Below are 23,375 nucleotides of genomic sequence, written 5' to 3' on the forward strand. Positions count from 1 at the left end.
ATAGATATCACAGTTCAGTCTGTTACATTACTGTAGTCTGGATATAACATCACCCTCAGATAGATATCACAGTTCAGTCTGTTACATTACTGTAGTCTGGATATAACATCACCCTCAGATAGATATCACAGTTCAGTCTGTTACATTACTGTAGTCTGGATATAACATCACCCTCAGATAGATATCACAGTTCAGTCTGTTACATTACTGTAGTCTGGATATAACATCACCCTCAGATAGATATCACAGTTCAGTCTGTTACATTACTGTAGTCTGGATATAACATCACCCTCAGATAGATATCACAGTTCAGTCTGTTACATTACTGTAGTCTGGATATAACATCACCCTCAGATAGATATCACAGTTCAGTCTGTTACATTACTGTAGTCTGGATATAACATCACCCTCAGATAGATATCACAGTTCAGTCTGGTACATTACTGTAGTCTGGATATAACATCACCCTCAGATAGATATCACAGTTCAGTCTGTTACATTACTGTAGTCTGGATATAACATCACCCTCAGATAGATATCACAGTTCAGTCTGTTACATTACTGTAGTCTGGATATAACATCACCCTCAGATAGATATCACAGTTCAGTCTGTTACATTACTGTAGTCTGGATATAACATCACCCTCAGATAGATATCACAGTTCAGTCTGTTACATTACTGTAGTCTGGATATAACATCACCCTCAGATAGATATCACAGTTCAGTCTGTTACATTACTGTAGTCTGGATATAACATCACCCTCAGATAGATATCACAGTTCAGTCTGTTACATTACTGTAGTCTGGATATAACATCACCCTCAGATAGATATCACAGTTCAGTCTGTTACATTACTGTAGTCTGGATATAACATCACCCTCAGATAGATATCACAGTTCAGTCTGTTACATTACTGTAGTCTGGATATAACATCACCCTCAGATAGATATCACAGTTCAGTCTGTTACATTACTGTAGTCTGGATATAACATCACCCTCAGATAGATATCACAGTTCAGTCTGTTACATTACTGTAGTCTGGATATAACATCACCCTCAGATAGATATCACAGTTCAGTCTGTTACATTACTGTAGTCTGGATATAACATCACCCTCAGATAGATATCACAGTTCAGTCTGTTACATTACTGTAGTCTGGATATAACATCACTCTCAGATAGATATCACAGTTCAGTCTGTTACATTACTGTAGTCTGGATATAACATCACCCTCAGATAGATATCACAGTTCAGTCTGTTACATTACTGTAGTCTGGATATAACATCACCCTCAGATAGATATCACAGTTCAGTCTGTTACATTACTGTAGTCTGGATATAACATCACCCTCAGATAGATATCACAGTTCAGTCTGTTACATTACTGTAGTCTGGATATAACATCACCCTCAGATAGATATCACAGTTCAGTCTGTTACATTACTGTAGTCTGGATATAACATCACCCTCAGATAGATATCACAGTTCAGTCTGTTACATTACTGTAGTCTGGATATAACATCACCCTCAGATAGATATCACAGTTCAGTCTGTTACATTACTGTAGTCTGGATATAACATCACCCTCAGATAGATATCACAGTTCAGTCTGTTACATTACTGTAGTCTGGATATAACATCACCCTCAGATAGATATCACAGTTCAGTCTGTTACATTACTGTAGTCTGGATATAACATCACCCTCAGATAGATATCACAGTTCAGTCTGTTACATTACTGTAGTCTGGATATAACATCACCCTCAGATAGATATCACAGTTCAGTCTGTTACATTACTGTAGTCTGGATATAACATCACTCTCAGATAGATATCACAGTTCAGTCTGTTGCATTACTGTAGTCTGGATATAACATCACCCTCAGATAGATATCACAGTTCAGTCTGTTACATTACTGTAGTCTGGATATAACATCACCCTCGAGATATCACAGTTCAGTCTGTTACTGTATCCAAGCTGACAGGAAGTAGCACCATTCAGAAACATATGTCCACTTTTCCTCCATAATGACAGGGGATCCTCTGTGTGAGACGGTGGCATAGGGATGACCATGTGAAGACACCTGGAGTGAAGTGAGGACAATCCAGCAGGACATGTCTGTTGCTGCACAATACACCTGTCATCCAGTCTGAGGGGAGACCGTGACCGCGTGTGTGTGTGTGTGTGTGTGTGTGGTGTGTGTGTGTGTGTGTGTGTGTGTGTGTGTGTGTGTGTGTGTGTGTGTGTGTGTGTGTGTGTGTGTGTGTGTGTGTGTGTGTGTGTGTGTGTGTGTGTGTGTGTGTGCGCGTGTGTGTGTGTGTGTGTGTGTGTGAGGTGAGGATAAAGTCCTTGGGTTTACAGCATTATAACCATATATATATACTGCAGGGAGGCAGACAGCCTCTGAATACATTAACACTATAACCAGAATGTACTGAGGGAGGAGACAGCCTCTGAACACATTAACACTATAACCAGATATGTACTGTAGGGAGGCAGACAGCCTCTGAAACATTAACACTATAACCAGATATGTACTGTAGGGAGGAGACAGCCTCTGAACACATTAACACTATAACCAGATATGTACTGTAGGGAGGCAGACAGCCTCTGAACACATTAACACTATAACCAGATATGTACTGTAGGGAGGTAGACAGCCTCTGAACACATTAACACTATAACCAGATATGTACTGTAGGGAGGCAGACAGCCTCTGAACACATTAACACTATAACCAGATATGTACTGCAGGGAGGCAGACAGCCTCTGAACACATTAACACTATAACCAGATATGTACTGTAGGGAGGCAGACAGCCTCTGAACACATTAACACTATAACCAGATATGTACTGTAGGGAGGCAGACAGCCTCTGAACACCAGAAATGTACTGCAGGGAGGTAGACAGCCTCTGAACACATTAACACTATAACCAGATATGTACTGTAGGGAGGCAGACAGCCTCTGAACACATTAACACTATAACCAGATATGTACTGTAGGGAGGCAGACAGCCTCTGAACACATTAACACTATAACCGGATATGTACTGTAGGGAGGCAGACAGCCTCTGAACACATTAACACTATAACCAGATATGTACTGTAGATATGTACTGATACAGTTGAAGTCGGAAGTTTACATACACTTAGGTTGGAGTCATTAAAACTCGTTTTTCAACCACTACACAAATTTCTTGTTAACAAACTATAGTTTTGGCAAGTCGGTTAGGACATCTACTTTGTGCATGACACAGGTCATTTTTCAACAATTGTTTACAGACACATTATGTCACTTATAATTCACTGTATCACAATTCCAGTGGGTCAGAAGTTTACATACACTAAGTTGACTGTGCCTTTAAACAGCTTGGAAAATTCCAGAAAATGATGTCATGGCTTTAGAAGCTTCTGATAGGCTAATTGACGTCATTTGAGTCAATTGGAGGTGTACCTGTGGATGTATTTCAAGGCCTACCTTCAAACTCAGTGCCTCTTTGCTTGACATCATGGGAAAATCAAAAGAAATCAGCCAAGACCTCAGAAAAACAATTGTAGACCTCCAATTGGGAGCAATTTCCAAATGCCTTAAGGTACCACGTTCATCTGTACAAACAATAGTACGCAAGTATAAACACCATGGGACCACACAGCTGTCATACCGCTCAGGAAGGAGACGCATTCTGTCTCCTGGAGATTAATGTACTTTGCTGCGAAAAGTGCAAATCAATCCCAGAACAACAGCAAAGGACCTTGTGAAGATGCTGGAGGAAACTGCTACAAAAGTATCTATATCCACAGTAAAACGAGTCCTATATAGACATAACCTGAAAGGCCGCTCAGCAAGGAAGAAGCCACTGCTCCAAAACCGCCATAAAAAAGCCAGACTACGATTTGCAACTGCACACAGGGACAAAGATCGTACTTTTTGGAGAAATGTCCTCTGGTCTGATGAAACAAAAATAGAACTGTTTGGCCATAATGACCATCGTTATGTTTGGAGGAAAAAAGGGGGAGGCTTGCAAGCCGAAAAACACCATCCCAACCATGAAGCACGGGGGTGGCAGCATCATGTTGTGGGGGTGCTTTGCTGCTGGGGGGACTGGTGCACTTCACAAAATAGATGACATCATGAGGAACGAAAATTATGTGGATATATTGAAGCATCTCAAGACATCTGTCAGGAAGTTAAAGCTTGGCAAATGGGTCTTCCAAATGGACAATGACCCCAAGCATACTTCCAAAGTTGTGGCAAAATGGCTTAAGGACAACAAAGTCAAGGTATTGGAGTGGTCATCACAAAGCCCTGACCTCAATCCTATAGAATATTTGTGGGCAGAACTGAAAAAGCGTGTGCGAGCAAGGAGGCCTACAAACCTGACTCAGTTTCACCAGCTTTGTCAGGAGGAATGGGCCAATATTCACCCAACTTACTGTGGGAAGCTTGTAGAAGGCTACCCGAAACGTTTGACCCAAGTTAAACAATTTAAAGGCAATGCTACCAAATACTAATTGAGTGTATGTAAACTTCTGACCCACTAGGAATGTGATGAAAGAAATAAAATCAGAAATAAATCATTCTCTCTACTATTATTCTGACATTTCACATTCTTAAAATAAAGTGGTGATCTAACTGACCTAAGACAGGGAATTTTTACTAGGATTAAATATCAGGAATTGTGAAAAACTGAGTTTAAATGTATTTGGCTAAGGTGTATGTAAACTTCCGACTTCAACTGTAGGTATTTAATTGACCTGTCAAAGGTGTTCGACACTGTTGCTCATTCTGTTTTACTGAAGAAGTTATCAAGAATAGGCCTGGGATATACAGCCTGTTTATGATTTCAGAATTATCTGAGCAGCAGAACTCAGGCCATCTTAACAGATTGGGTTAAATCTGAATTATTTTAGCAACAGAACTCAGGCCATCTTAACAGATGGGGTTAAATCTGAATTATTTTAGCAACAGAACTCAGGCCATCTTAACAGATGGGGTTAAATCTGAATTATTTTAGCAACAGAACTCAGGCCATCTTAACAGATGGGGTTAAATCTGAATTATCTTAGTGACAGAACTCTGGCCATCTTAACAGATGGGGTTAAATCTGAATTTCTTGAGATTCAAAAAGGTGTTCTTCAGGGTTTGATTTTAGGTCCATTATTGTTCACCTATATTAATGACATAGGAAACACTGTTAATACTTGTAACATTCATCTCTATGCAGATGACACAGTTTTGTATTCCTGTGCCGCCTCAGGGCAGAACGCCATTCATGAACTTTAGCACGACTTTGATTCAATTCAGAAATCCCTTACAGATCCTAAATTAGTGTTAAATTCAAGTAAGACCAAGCTCATGCTGTTCTGTAGGTCATGAAATGTTGACCCTGAGGACCTGCATATTTGCGCTACAAATGGAGCCCAAATTGAACTTGTTTCTCAATATAAGTACCTGGGTGTCTGGATTGATGACAAGTTGTCCTTCGTAACGCATTTAGAAAATCTGACTAAGCAGCTAAGATCCAAGATTGTTTTTTTTAATCAAAATAAATCAATAAATCATGAAAATAGGAGAAAAATTCTCCCTGTAATGGATTCTGGTGATATTGTTTACATGCATGCGGCAACCTCTGTTTTGAAACCCTTGGACGCCGTCTACCATTCAGCAATACATTTTATCACAGGGGACCATTTTAGGACTCATCATTGTAGTCTGTATGAAATGTGGGATGGACCTCTCTGTCTGTAAGAAGAGAGCTACATTCTCTTTGATTTATTTACAAAGCAATCTGACAGAAACTCCCTTCATATGTAACTTCATTCATTAAATTAAGAATCCTCAGTTACCAAACCTGTTCTCAGGAATGGATAACACCAGTCTCCATAGATTTGGGAAAATCTGCGTTTAGTGTTTTTGCTACTCATTTGTGGAACAATCTGCAGAGTTCACCACAGTTAGATGTGCTGGTGCCACTCAGACAGTTTCCATTACTAACTGAGGACCTTGAATGTGATTGTTTTTATTAAATAGGTTTATTTTGTTATTGTGTGCTGAATTCTACTGTTTTATACACGTGTATGTTTTATTAGGGTCATGGTCAGGGTCAGGGGCAGGGTCAGGATTAGGATTAGGATTAGGGTCATGGTCAGGGTCAGGGTCAGGATTAGGATTAGGGTCAGGGTCAGGATTAGGATTAGGGTCAGGGTTAGGATTAGGGTCAGGGTCAGGGTTAGGATTAGGGTCAGGGTCAGGGTCAGGATTAGGATTAGGGTCAGGGTTAGGATTAGGGTCAGGGTCAGGGTCAGGATTAGGGTCAGGGTTAGGATTAGGGTCAGGGTTAGGATTAGGGTCAGGGTCAGGGTCAGGGTCAGGGTTAGGATTAGGGTCAGGGTTAGGATTAGGGTCAGGGTCAGGGTTAGGATTAGGGTCAGGGTCAGGGTTACATTAAGACTCAGAACAACCAGGCACACAATGCCTATGAGAAGAGAGTCTGATGGACGGCCTCTCACACTCTCTTTGACTACTGCGACAGAGGGTGTCTGTGTGTGTGTGCTCTCTCTTTGACTGTTGCGACAAAGGGTGTGTGGTGTGTGTGTGTGTGTGTGTGTGTGTGTGTGTGTGTGTGTGTGTGTGTGTGTGTGTGTGTGTGTGTGTGTGTGTGTGTGTGTGTGTGTGTGTGTGTGTGCGTGCTCTCTCTTTGACTACTGTGATGGAGGGGGGGGGGTTGGGTTGTTTCTCCATTCATTCTCTGGGATCATTTTCTGACAAGACTTCTAATAAATTCTCTATTTGAGTAGTCGGCATGCAACATCTTTATTATACAGATGGAGGGCCTGAAGTTTGAGGGTACGTCCCAAATGGCACCCTAGTCCCTATATAGTGCACTACTTTAGACCAGAGGCCATGGATGATCTAGGGGAAGAACTAGGCTGCTGACCTTGTGGAAACTGCCATAGAACATCTTCTTGATGTCAGGCCCGTCAAAAGTGACTGTCTGGAAGTCTCCCGTGTAGTCGTAGTTGAAGAACGTCAGAGTCTTCCCACCATCTGACAGAGACAAAAACAGAGACAGGCAAACAGAGAGAGAATTAGGGACAGCACATTCTACACAAACCCACAAGCCCACATCCCAGAGTCCACTGCCTTGGTCTTCTGTTCTGTGTGTTCAGTCTATATCTCTCTCACACAAAAGCTGGAAACTAACCCTGCAGCCCACACACTTTTGTAAACCACAGACCTCAATTGCAGAGTATGTGATATGCAGGTTAACCTTAACCCGAACTCAAACCACAGGGACAGCGTTCAGGAAGTGATGAGGAACAGACTGTACGTACTGTCCAGGATGACCCCCACCAGGGGTTCATTGTCTTTGTTGAGGATCTCCCACAATGCAAAGGGCTCCTGGGGGGTGTCTGGTAGCAGGCGGAACAGGAAGGTGATGGTGTAGTCAGAGGGCAGACCTTCTGGGTGGAGGTACCTGAGACACAGACAGACAGACAGACAGACAGACAGACAGACAGACAGACAGACAGACAGACAGACAGACAGACAGACAGACAGACAGACAGACAGACAGACAGACAGACAGACAGACAGACAGACAGACAGACAGACAGACAGACAGACAGACAGACAGACAGACAGACAGACAGACAGACAGGGTTACTTAATTGGCAGCCAGATAATGTGAATGGTTCAAGATGGCAGTTGGCAAATCCTATGCCTACACTGTAATGGGAAACTGTAATTCAAACAGTCATATCAGTGTAACCCCAACCCTAAACCTCTCCAGTGTAACCTTAACCCTAACGCTCTCCAGTCTAACCCTAAACCTTTCCAGTGTACTCCTAACCCTCTCCAGTGTAATCTTAACACTCTCCAGTGTAATCTTAACCCTCTCCAGTCTAACCCTAAACCTTTCCAGTGTACTCCTAACCCTCTCCAGTGTAATCTTAACACTCTCCAGTGTAATCTTAACCCTCTCCAGTCTAACCCTAACCCTCTCCAGTGTAACCCTAAAACTCTCCAGTGTAATCCTAACCCTCTCCAGTGTAATCCTAACCCTCTCCAGTGTAATCCTAACCCTCTCCAGTGTAATCCTAACCCTCTCCAGTGCTAACCCCCCGCTACCCAACCCTTTCCAGTGTAATCCTAACCCTCTCCAGTGTAATCTTAACCCTCTCCAGTGTAACCCTAACCCTCTCCAGTCTAACCCTAACCCTCTCCAGTGTAACCCTAAAACTCTCCAGTGTAATCCTAACCCTCTCCAGTGTAATCCTAACCCTCTCCAGTGTAACCCTAACCTTCTCCAGTGTAATCCTAACCCTCTCCAGTGTAATCCTAACCCTCTCCAGTGTAATCCTAACCCTCTCCAGTGTAATCCTAACCCTCTCCAGTGTAATCTTAACCCTCTCCAGTCTAACCCTAACCCTTTCCAGTGTAATCCTAACCCTCTCCAGTGTAATCTTAACCCTCTCCAGTCTAACCCTAAACCTTTCCAGTGTAACCCTAACCCTCTCCAGTCTAACCCTAACCCTCTCCAGTGTAACCCTAAACCTTTCCAGTGTAACCCTAACCCTCTCCAGTCTAATCCTAACCCTCTCCAATGTAATCCTAACCTTCTCCAGTGTAATCCTAACCCTCTCCAATGTAATCCTAACCCTCTCCAGTGTAACCCTAACCCTCTCCAGTGTAACCCTAACCCTCTCCAGTGTAATCCTAACCCTCTCCAGTGTAATCCTAACCCTCTCCAGTGTAATCCTAACCCTCTCCAGTGTAACCCTAACCCTCTCCAGTGTAACCCTAACCCTAACCCTCTCCAATCAGGAATCCTAACCTTCAGGTAATAAGTCCTGATACCCGATGCAGAGTAATGGGAAGTCCTGATACCTTATGCAGAGTAATGGGAAGTCCTGATATCTGATATCTAATATAAAGTAATGGGAAGTTCTGATACCTGATGCAGAGTAATGGGAAGTCCTGATATCTGATATCTGATGCAGAGTAATGGGAAGTCCTGATACCTGATGCAGAGTAATGGGAAGTCCTGATACCCGATGCAGAGTAATGGGAAGTCCTGATACCTGATGCAGAGTAATGGGAAGTCCTGATATCTGATACAGAGTAATGGGAAGTCCTTATACCTGATATCTGATACAGAATAATAGGAAGTCATGATATCTGATGCAGAGTAATGGGAAGTCCTGATATCTGATGCAGAGTAATGGGAAGTCCTGATACCTGATGCAGAGTAATGGGAAGTCCTGATATCTGATGCAGAGTAATGGGAAGTCCTGATATCTGATATCTGAGACAGGGTAATGGGAAGTCCTGATACCTGATGCAGAGTAATGGGAAGTCCTGATACCTAATGCAGGGTAATGGGAAGTCCTGATATCTGATATCTGATGCAGGGTAATGGGAAGTCCTGATATCTGATACCTAATGCAGGGTAATGGGAAGTCCTGATACCTGATGCAGTGTAATGGGAAGTCCTGATATCTGATGCAGGGTAATGGGAAGTCCTGATATCTGATACCTAATGCAGGGTAATGGGAAGTCCTGATACCTGATGCAGTGTAATGGGAAGTCCTGATATCTGATGCAGGGTAATGGGAAGTCCTGATATCTGATACCTAATGCAGGGTAATGGGAAGTCCTGATATCTGATGCAGGGTAATGGGAAGTCCTGATATCTGATACCTAATGCAGGGTAATGGGAAGTCCTGATATCTGATACCTAATGCAGGGTAATGGGAAGTCCTGATACCTGATGCAGTGTAATGGGAAGTCCTGATACCTGATGCAGGGTAATGGGAAGTCCTTATATCTGATATCTGATACAGAGTAATGGGAAGTCCTGATATCTGATACCTAATGCAGGGTAATGGGAAGTCCTGATACCTGATGCAGTGTAATGGGAAGTCCTGATATCTGATGCAGGGTAATGGGAAGTCCTGATATCTGATACCTAATGCAGGGTAATGGGAAGTCCTGATATCTGATGCAGGGTAATGGGAAGTCCTGATATCTGATACCTAATGCAGGGTAATGGGAAGTCCTGATATCTGATACCTAATGCAGAGTAATGGGAAGTCCTGATATCTGATGCAGGGTAATGGGAAGTCCTGATATCTGATGCAGGGTAATGGGAAGTCCTGATATCTGATACCTAATGCAGGGTAATGGGAAGTCCTGATACCTGATGCAGTGTAATGGGAAGTCCTGATACCTGATGCAGGGTAATGGGAAGTCCTTATATCTGATATCTGATACAGAGTAATGGGAAGTCCTGTTACCTTATGCAGGGTAATGAGAAGTCCTGATATCTGATGTAGGGTAATGGGAAGTCCTGATACCTGATGCAGAGTAATGGGAAGTCCTGATACCTGATGCAGGGTAATGGGAAGTCCTGATACCTGATGCAGGGTAATGGAAAGTCCTGATACCTGATGCAGAGTAATGGGAAGTCCTGATATCTGATGCAGAGTAATGGGAAGTCCTGATATCTGATGCAGGGTAATGGGAAGTCCTGATATCTGATACCTGATGCAGAGTAATGGGAAGTCCTGATATCTGATGCAGAGTAATGGGAAGTCCTGGTATCTGATACCTGATGCAGAGTAATGGGAAGTCCTGATACCTGATGCAGAGTAATGGGAAGTCCTGATATCTGATATCTGATGCAGAGTAATGGGAAGTCCTGATATCGGATACCTGATGCAGAGTAATGGGAAGTCCTGATATCTGATACCTAATGCAGGGTAATGGGAAGTCCTGATACCTGATGCAGTGTAATGGGAAGTCCTGATATCTGATGCAGGGTAATGGGAAGTCCTGATATCTGATACCTAATGCAGGGTAATGGGAAGTCCTGATACCTGATGCAGTGTAATGGGAAGTCCTGATATCTGATGCAGGGTAATGGGAAGTCCTGATATCTGATACCTAATGCAGGGTAATGGGAAGTCCTGATATCTGATGCAGGGTAATGGGAAGTCCTGATATCTGATACCTAATGCAGGGTAATGGGAAGTCCTGATATCTGATACCTAATGCAGGGTAATGGGAAGTCCTGATACCTGATGCAGTGTAATGGGAAGTCCTGATACCTGATGCAGGGTAATGGGAAGTCCTTATATCTGATATCTGATACAGAGTAATGGGAAGTCCTGATATCTGATACCTAATGCAGGGTAATGGGAAGTCCTGATACCTGATGCAGTGTAATGGGAAGTCCTGATATCTGATGCAGGGTAATGGGAAGTCCTGATATCTGATACCTAATGCAGGGTAATGGGAAGTCCTGATATCTGATGCAGGGTAATGGGAAGTCCTGATATCTGATACCTAATGCAGGGTAATGGGAAGTCCTGATATCTGATACCTAATGCAGAGTAATGGGAAGTCCTGATATCTGATGCAGGGTAATGGGAAGTCCTGATATCTGATGCAGGGTAATGGGAAGTCCTGATATCTGATACCTAATGCAGGGTAATGGGAAGTCCTGATACCTGATGCAGTGTAATGGGAAGTCCTGATACCTGATGCAGGGTAATGGGAAGTCCTTATATCTGATATCTGATACCTAATGCAGGGTAATGGGAAGTCCTGATACCTGATGCAGTGTAATGGGAAGTCCTGATACCTAATGCAGGGTAATGGGAAGTCCTGATACCTGATGCAGTGTAATGGGAAGTCCTGATACCTGATGCAGGGTAATGGGAAGTCCTGATACCTGATGCAGGGTAATGGAAAGTCCTGATACCTGATGCAGAGTAATGGGAAGTCCTGATATCTGATGCAGAGTAATGGGAAGTCCTGATATCTGATGCAGGGTAATGGGAAGTCCTGATATCTGATACCTGATGCAGAGTAATGGGAAGTCCTGATATCTGATGCAGAGTAATGGGAAGTCCTGGTATCTGATACCTGATGCAGAGTAATGGGAAGTCCTGATACCTGATGCAGAGTAATGGGAAGTCCTGATATCTGATATCTGATGCAGAGTAATGGGAAGTCCTGATATCGGATACCTGATGCAGAGTAATGGGAAGTCCTGATATCTGATACAGAGTAATGGGAAGTCCTGATATCTGATACAGAGTAATGGGAAGTCCTGATACCTGATGCAGAGTAATGGGAAGTCCTGATATCTGATGCAGTGTAATGGGAAGTCCTGATATGTGATACCTGATGCAGAGTAATGGGAAGTCCTGATACCTGATGCAGAGTAATGGGAAGTCCTGATATCTGATGCAGAGTAATGGGAAGTCCTGATATCTGACCTACAGAGTAATGGGAAGTCCTGATATCTGATACAGAGTAATGGGAAGTCCTGATATGTGATACCTGATGCAGAGTAATGGGAAGTCCTGATATCTGATACCTGATGCAGAGTAATGGGAAGTTCATTTGGCTGGCTTATTTTACCTTCACACAACAAATGCCTTCTGATGACATTATATACTATATACATGATCAAGTATGTGACTGAGTGATGTTTGGATATGGGCCGTGGTGTTTGCAGGTCACCCTGAAGACATAATTTAGAGGTGCTGAGTCCCTCCAGTGCAAGAACACAATCCCCTCTGAACATGATGAAAGTAGAAGTCTAAACTAAATATTATCCTCAGCAGGAGTAGAGGTACATCTGTCAACACACACACACACACACACACACACACACACACACACACACACACACACACACACACACACACACACACACACACACACACACACACACACACACACACACACACACACACACACACACACACACACAAATCATCACCACTTCACATGTGATTAGATTCCTCTAAGTGATTTTCATTGGCCAAACTTTGTATTGTTTGAGGGACCTTGAAAATAACTGGCTGCTATTTCAAAGAGCTCTGGTGTTTGTCTCCGGCTAGCAAGCGGGGTTGACCCTTCCTTGACATTTTGAAGTACAAGTCTCCTACTAGCTACTGGGGTTGACCCTCCCTTGGCGTTTTAAAGTACAGCTCTCCTGCTAACGACTGGGTTTCACCCTCCCTTGGCGTTTTGAAGTACAAGTTTCCCATAGAGGATGAGGAAGGCCCCTCTAGGAAGAGGACAAGGACAGTTCAGGAACAACCTCTTCCTCCAGGCATAGGCACATCTGTATATCTGAAAGGATTGGATAGGTATAAGCGATTCTGTATAGCAAAACTTCCACCTGACCTATCAGAGGGAAACTCCCACCTGACCTATCAGAGGGAAACTTCCACCTGACCAATCAGAGAAAAACCTCCGCCTAACCAGAGGAAAACTCCCACCTGACCTATCAGAGGGAAACTCCCACCTGACCTATCAGAGGGAAACTTCCACCTGACCTATCAGAGGGAAACTTCCACCTGACCTATCAGAGGGAAACTTCCACCTGACCTATCAGAGGGAAACTCCCACCTGACCTATCAGAGGGAAACTTCCACCTGACCTATCAGAGGGAAACTTCCACCTGACCTATCAGAGGGAAACTCCCACCTGACCTATCAGAGGGAAACTTCCACCTGACCTATCAGAGGGAAACTTCCACCTAACAGAGGAAAAATCCCCCCTGACCTATCAGAGGGAAACTTACAACTAACAGAGGAAAAATCCCCCCTGACCTATCAGAGGGAAACTTACAACTAACAGAGGAAAAATCCCCCCTGACCTATCAGAGGGAAACTTCCACCTGACCTATCAGAGGGAAACTTCCACCTGACCTATCAGAGGGAAACTTCCACCTGAACTATCAGAGGAAAAATCCCCCCTGACCTATCAGAGGGAAACTTCCACCTAACAGAGGAAAAATCCCCCCTGACCTATCAGAGGGAAACTTACAACTAACAGAGGAAAAATCCCCCCTGACCTATCAGAGGGAAACTTCCACCTGACCTATCAGAGGGAAACTTCCACCTGAACTATCAGAGGGAAACTTCCACCTGACCTATCAGAGGGAAACTTCCACCTAATCTATCAGAGGGACGCTTCCGCCTAACCTATCAGAGGGAAGCTTCCGCCTAACCTATCATTTGGGGAAGCTGTTGGAGTATATTCCAGGAATAATATGCCAAGAGTGGACACTGGAGGAGAGAGGTGGAGCTCAGTGAGCTCAGTGTGGACCCTAGCTGATCTTCTACCTCTCATCGCCATGACAACCACACTGACAAAACACAGAACCTAGTAGAACCTACTTGGTGGGTTGTGAGACCAGGGCGTCTTTGTGCAGTCTGTAGCAGGGGAAGCTGTTGAAGGAGCCTGGTTCCAGGGACACTCCCTCTACGTTACTGTACTCCTTCTCTACCAGGCCAAACATGTCCATCATCCTGAAGCCTAAGGAGGGAAGGAGCAGAGCACACATCTATGCTATAACCACTCCATAGAGAACCATAGAGAACAACAGAGAATCATAGAAAACAACAGAGAAATCAGAGAACAACAGAGAACAACAGAGAACAACAGAGAATCATAGAAAACAACAGAGAAATCAGAGAACAACAGAGAACAACAGAGAACAACAGAGAATCATAGAGAACAACAGAGAAATCAGAGAACAACAGAGAACAACAGAGAATCATAGAGAACAACAGATAAATCAGAGAACAACAGAGAACAACAGAGAACAACAGAGAATCATAGAGAACAACAGAGAATCATAGAGAACAACAGAGAAATCAGAGAACAACAGAGAAATCAGAGAACAACAGAGAACAACAGAGAATCATAGAGAACCATAGAGAACCATTGAGAACCATTGAGAACCATAGAGAACCATACAGATGAACCATAGAGAACCATATAGAGAACCATAGAGAACCATAGAGAACTAACAGAGAACCATAAAGAACAACAGAGAACCATAGAGAACCATAGAGAATCATAGAGAACCATTGAGAACCATAGAGAACCATAGAGAACCATGAGAACCATGAGAACCATAGAGAACCATAGAGAACCATTGAGAACCATAGAGATACTAGAATACTAGAATAAAATGGTACACATTTTATCTTCAAGCAACAAAATGTGCCATGGTAGTAAATAGTGTTTAGGTGCTGGATATATACATAGTAATAATCATGTCATTCTGTCAACCACTCTCCCTCTGGATAGTATTTCCTATTCCCCACCCGGCGAAGGAAAGGCGCCCTGTGTAAAAAATCCTAGGAGAAACAGTGACATTCACTCTGAATAACCTAAAATGATGAATTCCATATTGGTCTTTCACAGTCAGGCCAACCCAAGCTGTACTGTTCATATTGGTCTTTCACAGTCAGGCCAACCCAAGCTGTACTGTTCATATTGGTCTTTCACAGTCAGGCCAACCCAAGCTGTACTGTTCATATTGGTCTTTCACAGTCAGGCCAACCCAAGCTGTACTGTTCATATTGGTCTTTCACAGTCAGGCCAACCCAAGCTGTACTGTTCATATTGGTCTTTCACAGTCAGGCCAACCCAAGCTGTACTGTTCATATTGGTCTTTCACAGTCAGGCCAACCCAAGCTGTACTGTTCATATTGGTCTTTCACAGTCAGGCCAACCCAAGCTGTACTGTTCATATTGGTCTTTCACAGTCAGGCCAACCCAAGCTGTACTGTTCATATTGGTCTTTCACTGTACTGTTCATATTGGTCTTTCAGTCGGGCCAACCCAAGCTGTACTGTTCATATTGGTCTTTCAGTCAGGCCAACCCAAGCTGTACTGTTCATATTGGTCTTTCACAGTCAGGCCAACCCAAGCTGTACTGTTCATATTGGTCTTTCACAGTCAGGCCAACCCAAGCTGTACTGTTCATATTGGTCTTTCACAGTCAGGCCAACCCAAGCTGTACTGTTCATATTGGTCTTTCAGTCAGGCCAACCCAAGCTGTACTGTTCATATTGGTCTTTCACAGTCAGGCCAACCCAAGCTGTACTGTTCATATTGGTCTTTCAGTCAGGCCAACCCAAGCTGTACTGTTCATATTGGTCTTTCAGTCAGGCCAACCCAAGCTGTACTGTTCATATTGGTCTTTCACAGTCAGGCCAACCCAAGCTGTACTGTTCATATTGGTCTTTCAGTCAGGCCAACCCAAGCTGTACTGTTCATATTGGTCTTTCACAGTCAGGCCAACCCAAGCTGTACTGTTCATATTGGTCTTTCACAGTCGGGCCAACCCAAGCTGTACTGTTCATATTGGTCTTTCAGTCAGGCCAACCCAAGCTGTACTGTTCATATTGGTATTTCACAGTCAGGCCAACCCAAGCTGTACTGTTCATATTGGTCTTTCACAGTCAGGCCAACCCAAGCTGTACTGTTCATATTGGTCTTTCACAGTCAGGCCAACCCAAGCTGTACTGTTCATATTGGTCTTTCAGTCAGGCCAACCCAAGCTGTACTGTTCATATTGGTCTTTCAGTCAGGCCAACCCAAGCTGTACTGTTCATATTGGTCTTTCACAGTCGGGCCAACCCAAGCTGTACTGTTCATATTGGTCTTTCAGTCAGGCCAACCCAAGCTGTACTGTTCATATTGGTCTTTCACAGTCAGGCCAACCCAAGCTGTACTGTTCATATTGGTCTTTCACAGTCAGGCCAACCCAAGCTGTACTGTTCATATTGGTCTTTCAGTCAGGCCAACCCAAGCTGTACTGTTCATATTGGTCTTTCACAGTCAGGCCAACCCAAGCTGTACTGTTCATATTGGTCTTTCACAGTCAGGCCAACCCAAGCTGTACTGTTCATATTGGTCTTTCAGTCAGGCCAACCCAAGCTGTACTGTTCATATTGGTCTTTCAGTCAGGCCAACCCAAGCTGTACTGTTCATATTGGTCTTTCAGTCAGGCCAACCCAAGCTGTACTGTTCATATTGGTCTTTCACAGTCAGGCCAACCCAAGCTGTACTGTTCATATTGGTCTTTCAGTCAGGCCAACCCAAGCTGTACTGTTCATATTGGTCTTTCACAGTCAGGCCAACCCAAGCTGTACTGTTCATATTGGTCTTTCACAGTCAGGCCAACCCAAGCTGTACTGTTCATATTGGTCTTTCAGTCAGGCCAACCCAAGCTGTACTGTTCATATTGGTCTTTCAGTCAGGCCAACCCAAGCTGTACTGTTCATATTGGTCTTTCAGTCAGGCCAACCCAAGCTGTACTGTTCATATTGGTCTTTCAGTCAGGCCAACCCAAGCTGTACTGTTCATATTGGTCTTTCACAGTCGGGCCAACCCAAGCTGTACTGTTCATATTGGTCTTTCCAGTCAGGCCAACCCAAGCTGTACTGTTCATATTGGTCTTTCACAGTCAGGCCAACCCAAGCTGTACTGTTCATATTGGTCTTTCACAGTCAGGCCAACCCAAGCTGTACTGTTCATATTGGTCTTTCAGTCAGGCCAACCCAAGCTGTACTGTTCATATTGGTCTTTCAGTCAGGCCAACCCAAGCTGTACTGTTCATATTGGTCTTTCCAGTCAGGCCAACCCAAGCTGTACTGTTCATATTGGTCTTTCACAGTCAGGCCAACCCAAGCTGTACTGTTCATATTGGTCTTTCACAGTCGGGCCAACCCAAGCTGTACTGTTCATATTGGTCTTTCACAGGCCAACCCAAGCTGTACTGTTCATATTGGTCTTTCAGTCAGGCCAACCCAAGCTGTACTGTTCATATTGGTCTTTCAGTCAGGCCAACCCAAGCTGTACTGTTCATATTGGTCTTTCACAGTCAGGCCAACCCAAGCTGTACTGTTCATATTGGTCTTTCAGTCAGGCCAACCCAAGCTGTACTGTTCATATTGGTCTTTCAGTCAGGCCAACCCAAGCTGTACTGTTCATATTGGTCTTTCAGTCAGGCCAACCCAAGCTGTACTGTTCATATTGGTCTTTCAGTCAGGCCAACCCAAGCTGTACTGTTCATATTGGTCTTTCAGTCAGGCCAACCCAAGCTGTACTGTTCATATTGGTCTTTCAGTCAGGCCAACCCAAGCTGTACTGTTCATATTGGTCTTTCACAGTCAGGCCAACCCAAGCTGTACTGTTCATATTGGTCTTTCAGTCAGGCCAACCCAAGCTGTACTGTTCATATTGGTCTTTCAGTCAGGCCAACCCAAGCTGTACTGTTCATATTGGTCTTTCACAGTCAGGCCAACCCAAGCTGTACTGTTCATATTGGTCTTTCAGTCAGGCCAACCCAAGCTGTACTGTTCATATTGGTCTTTCAGTCAGGCCAACCCAAGCTGTACTGTTCATATTGGTCTTTCAGTCAGGCCAACCCAAGCTGTACTGTTCATATTGGTCTTTCAGTCGGGCCAACCCAAGCTGTACTGTTCATATTGGTCTTTCACAGTCGGGCCAACCCAAGCTGTACTGTTCATATTGGTCTTTCACAGTCAGGCCAACCCAAGCTGTACTGTTCATATTGGTCTTTCAGTCAGGCCAACCCAAGCTGTACTGTTCATATTGGTCTTTCAGGCCAACCCAAGCTGTACTGTTCATATTGGTCTTTCAGTCAGGCCAACCCAAGCTGTACTGTTCATATTGGTCTTTCAGTCAGGCCAACCCAAGCTGTACTGTTCATATTGGTCTTTCAGTCAGGCCAACCCAAGCTGTACTGTTCATATTGGTCTTTCACAGTCAGGCCAACCCAAGCTGTACTGTTCATATTGGTCTTTCAGTCAGGCCAACCCAAGCTGTACTGTTCATATTGGTCTTTCAGTCAGGCCAACCCAAGCTGTACTGTTCATATTGGTCTTTCAGTCAGGCCAACCCAAGCTGTACTGTTCATATTGGTCTTTCACAGTCAGGCCAACCCAAGCTGTACTGTTCATATTGGTCTTTCAGTCAGGCCAACCCAAGCTGTACTGTTCATATTGGTCTTTCACAGTCAGGCCAACCCAAGCTGTACTGTTCATATTGGTCTTTCAGTCAGGCCAACCCAAGCTGTACTGTTCATATTGGTCTTTCAGTCAGGCCAACCCAAGCTGTACTGTTCATATTGGTCTTTCAGTCAGGCCAACCCAAGCTGTACTGTTCATATTGGTCTTTCACAGTCAGGCCAACCCAAGCTGTACTGTTCATATTGGTCTTTCACAGTCAGGCCAACCCAAGCTGTACTGTTCATATTGGTCTTTCACAGTCAGGCCAACCCAAGCTGTACTGTTCATATTGGTCTTTCAGTCAGGCCAACCCAAGCTGTACTGTTCAGTAGGCTAATCGTAGGTCTACTATTGAAACAGATAAATGAGGCTGTCAACTGAGTCAGGAATTCACAGGTTTCAGATCTTTTTTTTCTCCTTCAGGTTTTCGCTCTTAAAGTCACACTTTCTTAATATAAAAACAACAGAATTGGATGTTCTAAGCCCATAACAATGCTTAAACCACATCAGGAGACCGCTTTTGAGGTCTGAGAAAAATGTGTGTTTCTACAGCACATGAGATGGGTGTTTGCCAAACAAATGGCCACTGGATTGATGTAAATAATCCTGATATCATTCTGCCAGGTAGACATAGGCTGCTTTGTAGCAGGTAACATTTAATTGAGATGGTTTTTGGCAAAGCCTTACCATCTATCAGAAGATGGTTAGGCCTGTCATTAGCGTCGCTATATTTTTCCTGTTCCTTAACTGTTTAAAACTGGACCTTTTACTTCATATCATGAGGCATGTCTTGCCTCCCTTTAAAGCAGCTTAAAGCCTAAAATAGGAAGAAATTTAAGTTGATCAACATTTGAAGCTAAACATTCTGATGTGTTCCATCAGCCTTATTGATACGGCGTATACCTCCACCACACTACTATGATACGCATCGTAGGGATTAACAAGTGAGTATACACAATGCCCAGTGTAAAATACGGTGGTACACGGCGTATACCTCCACTACACTACTATGATACGCATCGTAGGGATTAACAAGTGAGTATACACAATGCCCAGTGTAAAATACGGTGGTACACGGCGTATATCTCCACCACACTACTATGATACGCATCGTAGGGATTAACAAGTGAGTATACACAATGCCCAGTGTAAAATACGGTGGTACACGGCGTATACCTCCACTACACTACTATGATACGCATCGTAGGGATTAACAAGTGAGTATACACAATGCCCAGTGTAAAATACGGTGGTACACGGCGTTTACCTCCACTACACTACTATGATACGCATCGTAGGGATTAACAAGTGAGTATACACAATGCCCAGTGTAAAATACGGTGGTACACGGCGTTTACCTCCACTACACTACTATGATACGCATCGTAGGGATTAACAAGTGAGTATACACAATGCCCAGTGTAAAATACGGTGGTACACGGCGTATACCTCCACTACACTACTATGATACGCATCGTAGGGATTAACAAGTGAGTATACACAATGCCCAGTGTAAAATACGGTGGTACACGGCGTATACCTCCACTACACTACTATGATACGCATCGTAGGGATTAACAAGTGAGTATACACAATGCCCAGTGTAAAATACGGTGGTAAACGGCGTATACCTCCACTACACCCTGGACTGTATGTAACTTTATCTGACTGGATTTGAACTAGAATCACATGGCAGACTACATGCTGCTCCTGACATTAGCCAGGGACACTGAGTCTCTCCTGTGAATGACTAAGTGGGATCAGACAATCAATATTGGCTGTAGATTGAGAGGGGTTTATCTCAATATGGATACACATTCTATGACTATAAAGCAGTAACAAGCTGTATGTGTTTTACATAGTTTACCTGCCATAGTGTTGCCACTCATCAGAACCGATGGACAAGCTAAAATAAGATGGAGGAAAGGGTTAGTTAAATAATGACTAGGATATGAATCACTGTCATTTCATCATGAATCAAGATCCTCTTATTAAGATTGATTTAAATGTGGATGAATCCTCTGCTTTGTAATAATAACTATTCCATTAAACCACATGACCAACCTACCATCTGTCTCTATTCTACAGTAGATTATATCAGTTCTGGAAACCACATGACCAACCTACCATCTGTCTCTATTCTACAGTAGATTATATCAGTTCTGGAACATTCTTCCAATGGCAGCTACTTCAGTTCTGGCAGTACTTACTGGCAGTGGCAGCCTCACACACAAAAGTGATCAGCTGCTCCTCAATTTTTTTGACAGCGTCCAAATCGTCCACAAAGAAGACGTGTCTGTCGCTGGGTTTGCTGGCGATGTTCACCAACTCTCCGTAGTCCGCATCAGCAAAGCCAATGGCAAAGATGATGTAGCCTTCAAAGACATCCATTGTTAAGATTTTAAAACAATATTTTGTTTTTCTTCAGCAATAAAGCAAAACAATTCCAAGGAAACTATTTGATTGGCCTATCTTATCACTCTCTGACTTGCTAAGTGACCCTCCTACCACTAACATATTTCTCTCTAAGTTTTGTTTTGGTATGATAGCCATGAATAGTTCTGTTACAACAATATAATACAATGGAATAGTGTACTGTCCTCAGAGGAAGAAACATGGGTTTTATCCAAAATAACACCCTATTCCCACACTACTTTTGGCCAGAGTAGTGCACTATACAGTACAGAGAATAGGGCACTATTTGGGACTCACACTATGCCACTCACCTTCCATCTGCATCTCCTTGGAGACCTTGTTGACGTCGTCTTGGGAACGGCCATCGGTGAGGACCACCAGAACCTTAGGAACCCCCCTCCTCACTCCTCCCTCTGAGGTGAAGATAGATTCCTTCACATGCTTAATGGCCCGGCCTGGATGGATAGGGACAGAGTTATATTTCTATGGATAGGAATGACACAGATCATATCTACACATCACAGTCTGTTGTTAATGTATGGATGACTATCAGACCATATCTACAGTCTGTTGTTAATGTATGGATGAATATCAGACCATATCTATACAGCCTGTTGTTAATGTATGGATGAATATATCTATACAGCCTGTTGTTAATGTATAGATTCATATATATATATATATATATATACAGCCTGTTGTTAATGTATGGATGACTATCAGACCATATCTATACAGCCTGTTGTTAATGTATGAATGACTATCAGACCATATCTATACAGCCTGTTGTTAATGTGTGGATGACTATCAGACCATATCTATACAGCCTGTTGTTAATGTATGGATGAATATATCTATACAGCCTGTTGTTAATGTATGGATGACTATCAGACCATATCTATACAGCCTGTTGTTAATGTATGGATGAATATATCTACACAGCCTGTTGTTAATGTGTGGATGAATATATCTATACAGTCTGTTGTTAATGTATGGATGACTATCAGACCATATCTATACAGCCTGTTGTTAATGTATGGATGACTATCAGACCATATCTATACAGCCTGTTGTTAATGTATGGATGAATATATCTATACAGCCTGTTGTTAATGTGTGGATGACTATATCTATACAGCCTGTTGTTAATGTATGGATGACTATATCTACACAGCCTGTTGTTAATGTGTGGATGACTATCAGACCATATCTATACTGCCTGTTGTTAATGTATGGATGAATATATCTATACAGCCTGTTGTTCATGTATGGATGAATATATCTATACAGCCTGTTGTTCATGTATGGATGACTATCAGACCATATCTATACAGCCTGTTGTTAATGTATGGATGACTATCAGACCATATCTATACAGCCTGTTGTTAATGTATGGATGAATATCAGACCATATCTATACAGCCTGTTGTTAATGTATGGATGACTATCAGACCATATCTATACAGCCTGTTGTTAATGTATGGATGAATATATCTATACAGCCTGTTGTTAATGTATGGATGACTATCAGACCATATATGTGGATGGATAGGGAAGACAGGCACATCAGGGGCAATAAATAATAATAATAAGATGAATAATAATAGTATGAATAACAATAATAATAACATGAATAATAACATGAATAATAATATAATTAATAATAATAACAATAATAATAATATTATTAATAATAGTAACAATAACATGAATAATAATACCACTAATATTAGTATGAATAACAATACTAATAACAATAATAATAATAGTATTAATATTAGTAATAATAACATTAATAATACAAATACAAATAATAACCATAAATAATAATATTAATAATAACAATAATAATAATAATAATAATAGTAGTAATAATAATAATAGTATTAATAATAACAATACTAATAGTAATAATAATGACAATAATAATAACAATACTAATGATAGTAATAATAATAACAACAATAATAATATAACAATACTAGTAATAATAATAATAATAACAATAATAATAATAGTTATAATAATAATAATAGTAACAATAATAACATGAATAATAATAATAATATATCTATCATAACTCATCTAGCTAGACTG

General features: G+C 42.5%; 1 protein-coding gene across 3 annotated transcripts in view; it reads right to left on the minus strand.

The window, feature by feature from the left end:
* The window catches only part of LOC106597401 (collagen alpha-1(XIV) chain), a 232,517-nt gene that overhangs the window by 104,649 nt on the left and 104,493 nt on the right, over nucleotides 1–23,375 (minus strand). For all 3 annotated transcript variants that reach the window (XM_082975949.1, XM_082975951.1, XM_082975950.1), the window contains exons 25-30: nucleotides 21,590–21,733; nucleotides 21,074–21,238; nucleotides 20,731–20,769; nucleotides 14,211–14,349; nucleotides 7,341–7,483; nucleotides 6,944–7,053 (exon numbers count right to left, since the gene is read on the minus strand). In XM_082975949.1, the coding sequence (XP_082832075.1) occupies nucleotides 6,944–7,053; nucleotides 7,341–7,483; nucleotides 14,211–14,349; nucleotides 20,731–20,769; nucleotides 21,074–21,238; nucleotides 21,590–21,733 (740 nt within the window). The remainder of the gene's footprint in view (nucleotides 1–6,943; nucleotides 7,054–7,340; nucleotides 7,484–14,210; nucleotides 14,350–20,730; nucleotides 20,770–21,073; nucleotides 21,239–21,589; nucleotides 21,734–23,375) is intronic.

Source organism: Salmo salar, chromosome 05 (genome assembly GCF_965601325.2).
Source record: "Salmo salar chromosome 05, fSalSal1, whole genome shotgun sequence".
Classification (NCBI taxonomy): Eukaryota; Metazoa; Chordata; class Actinopteri; order Salmoniformes; family Salmonidae; genus Salmo; species Salmo salar.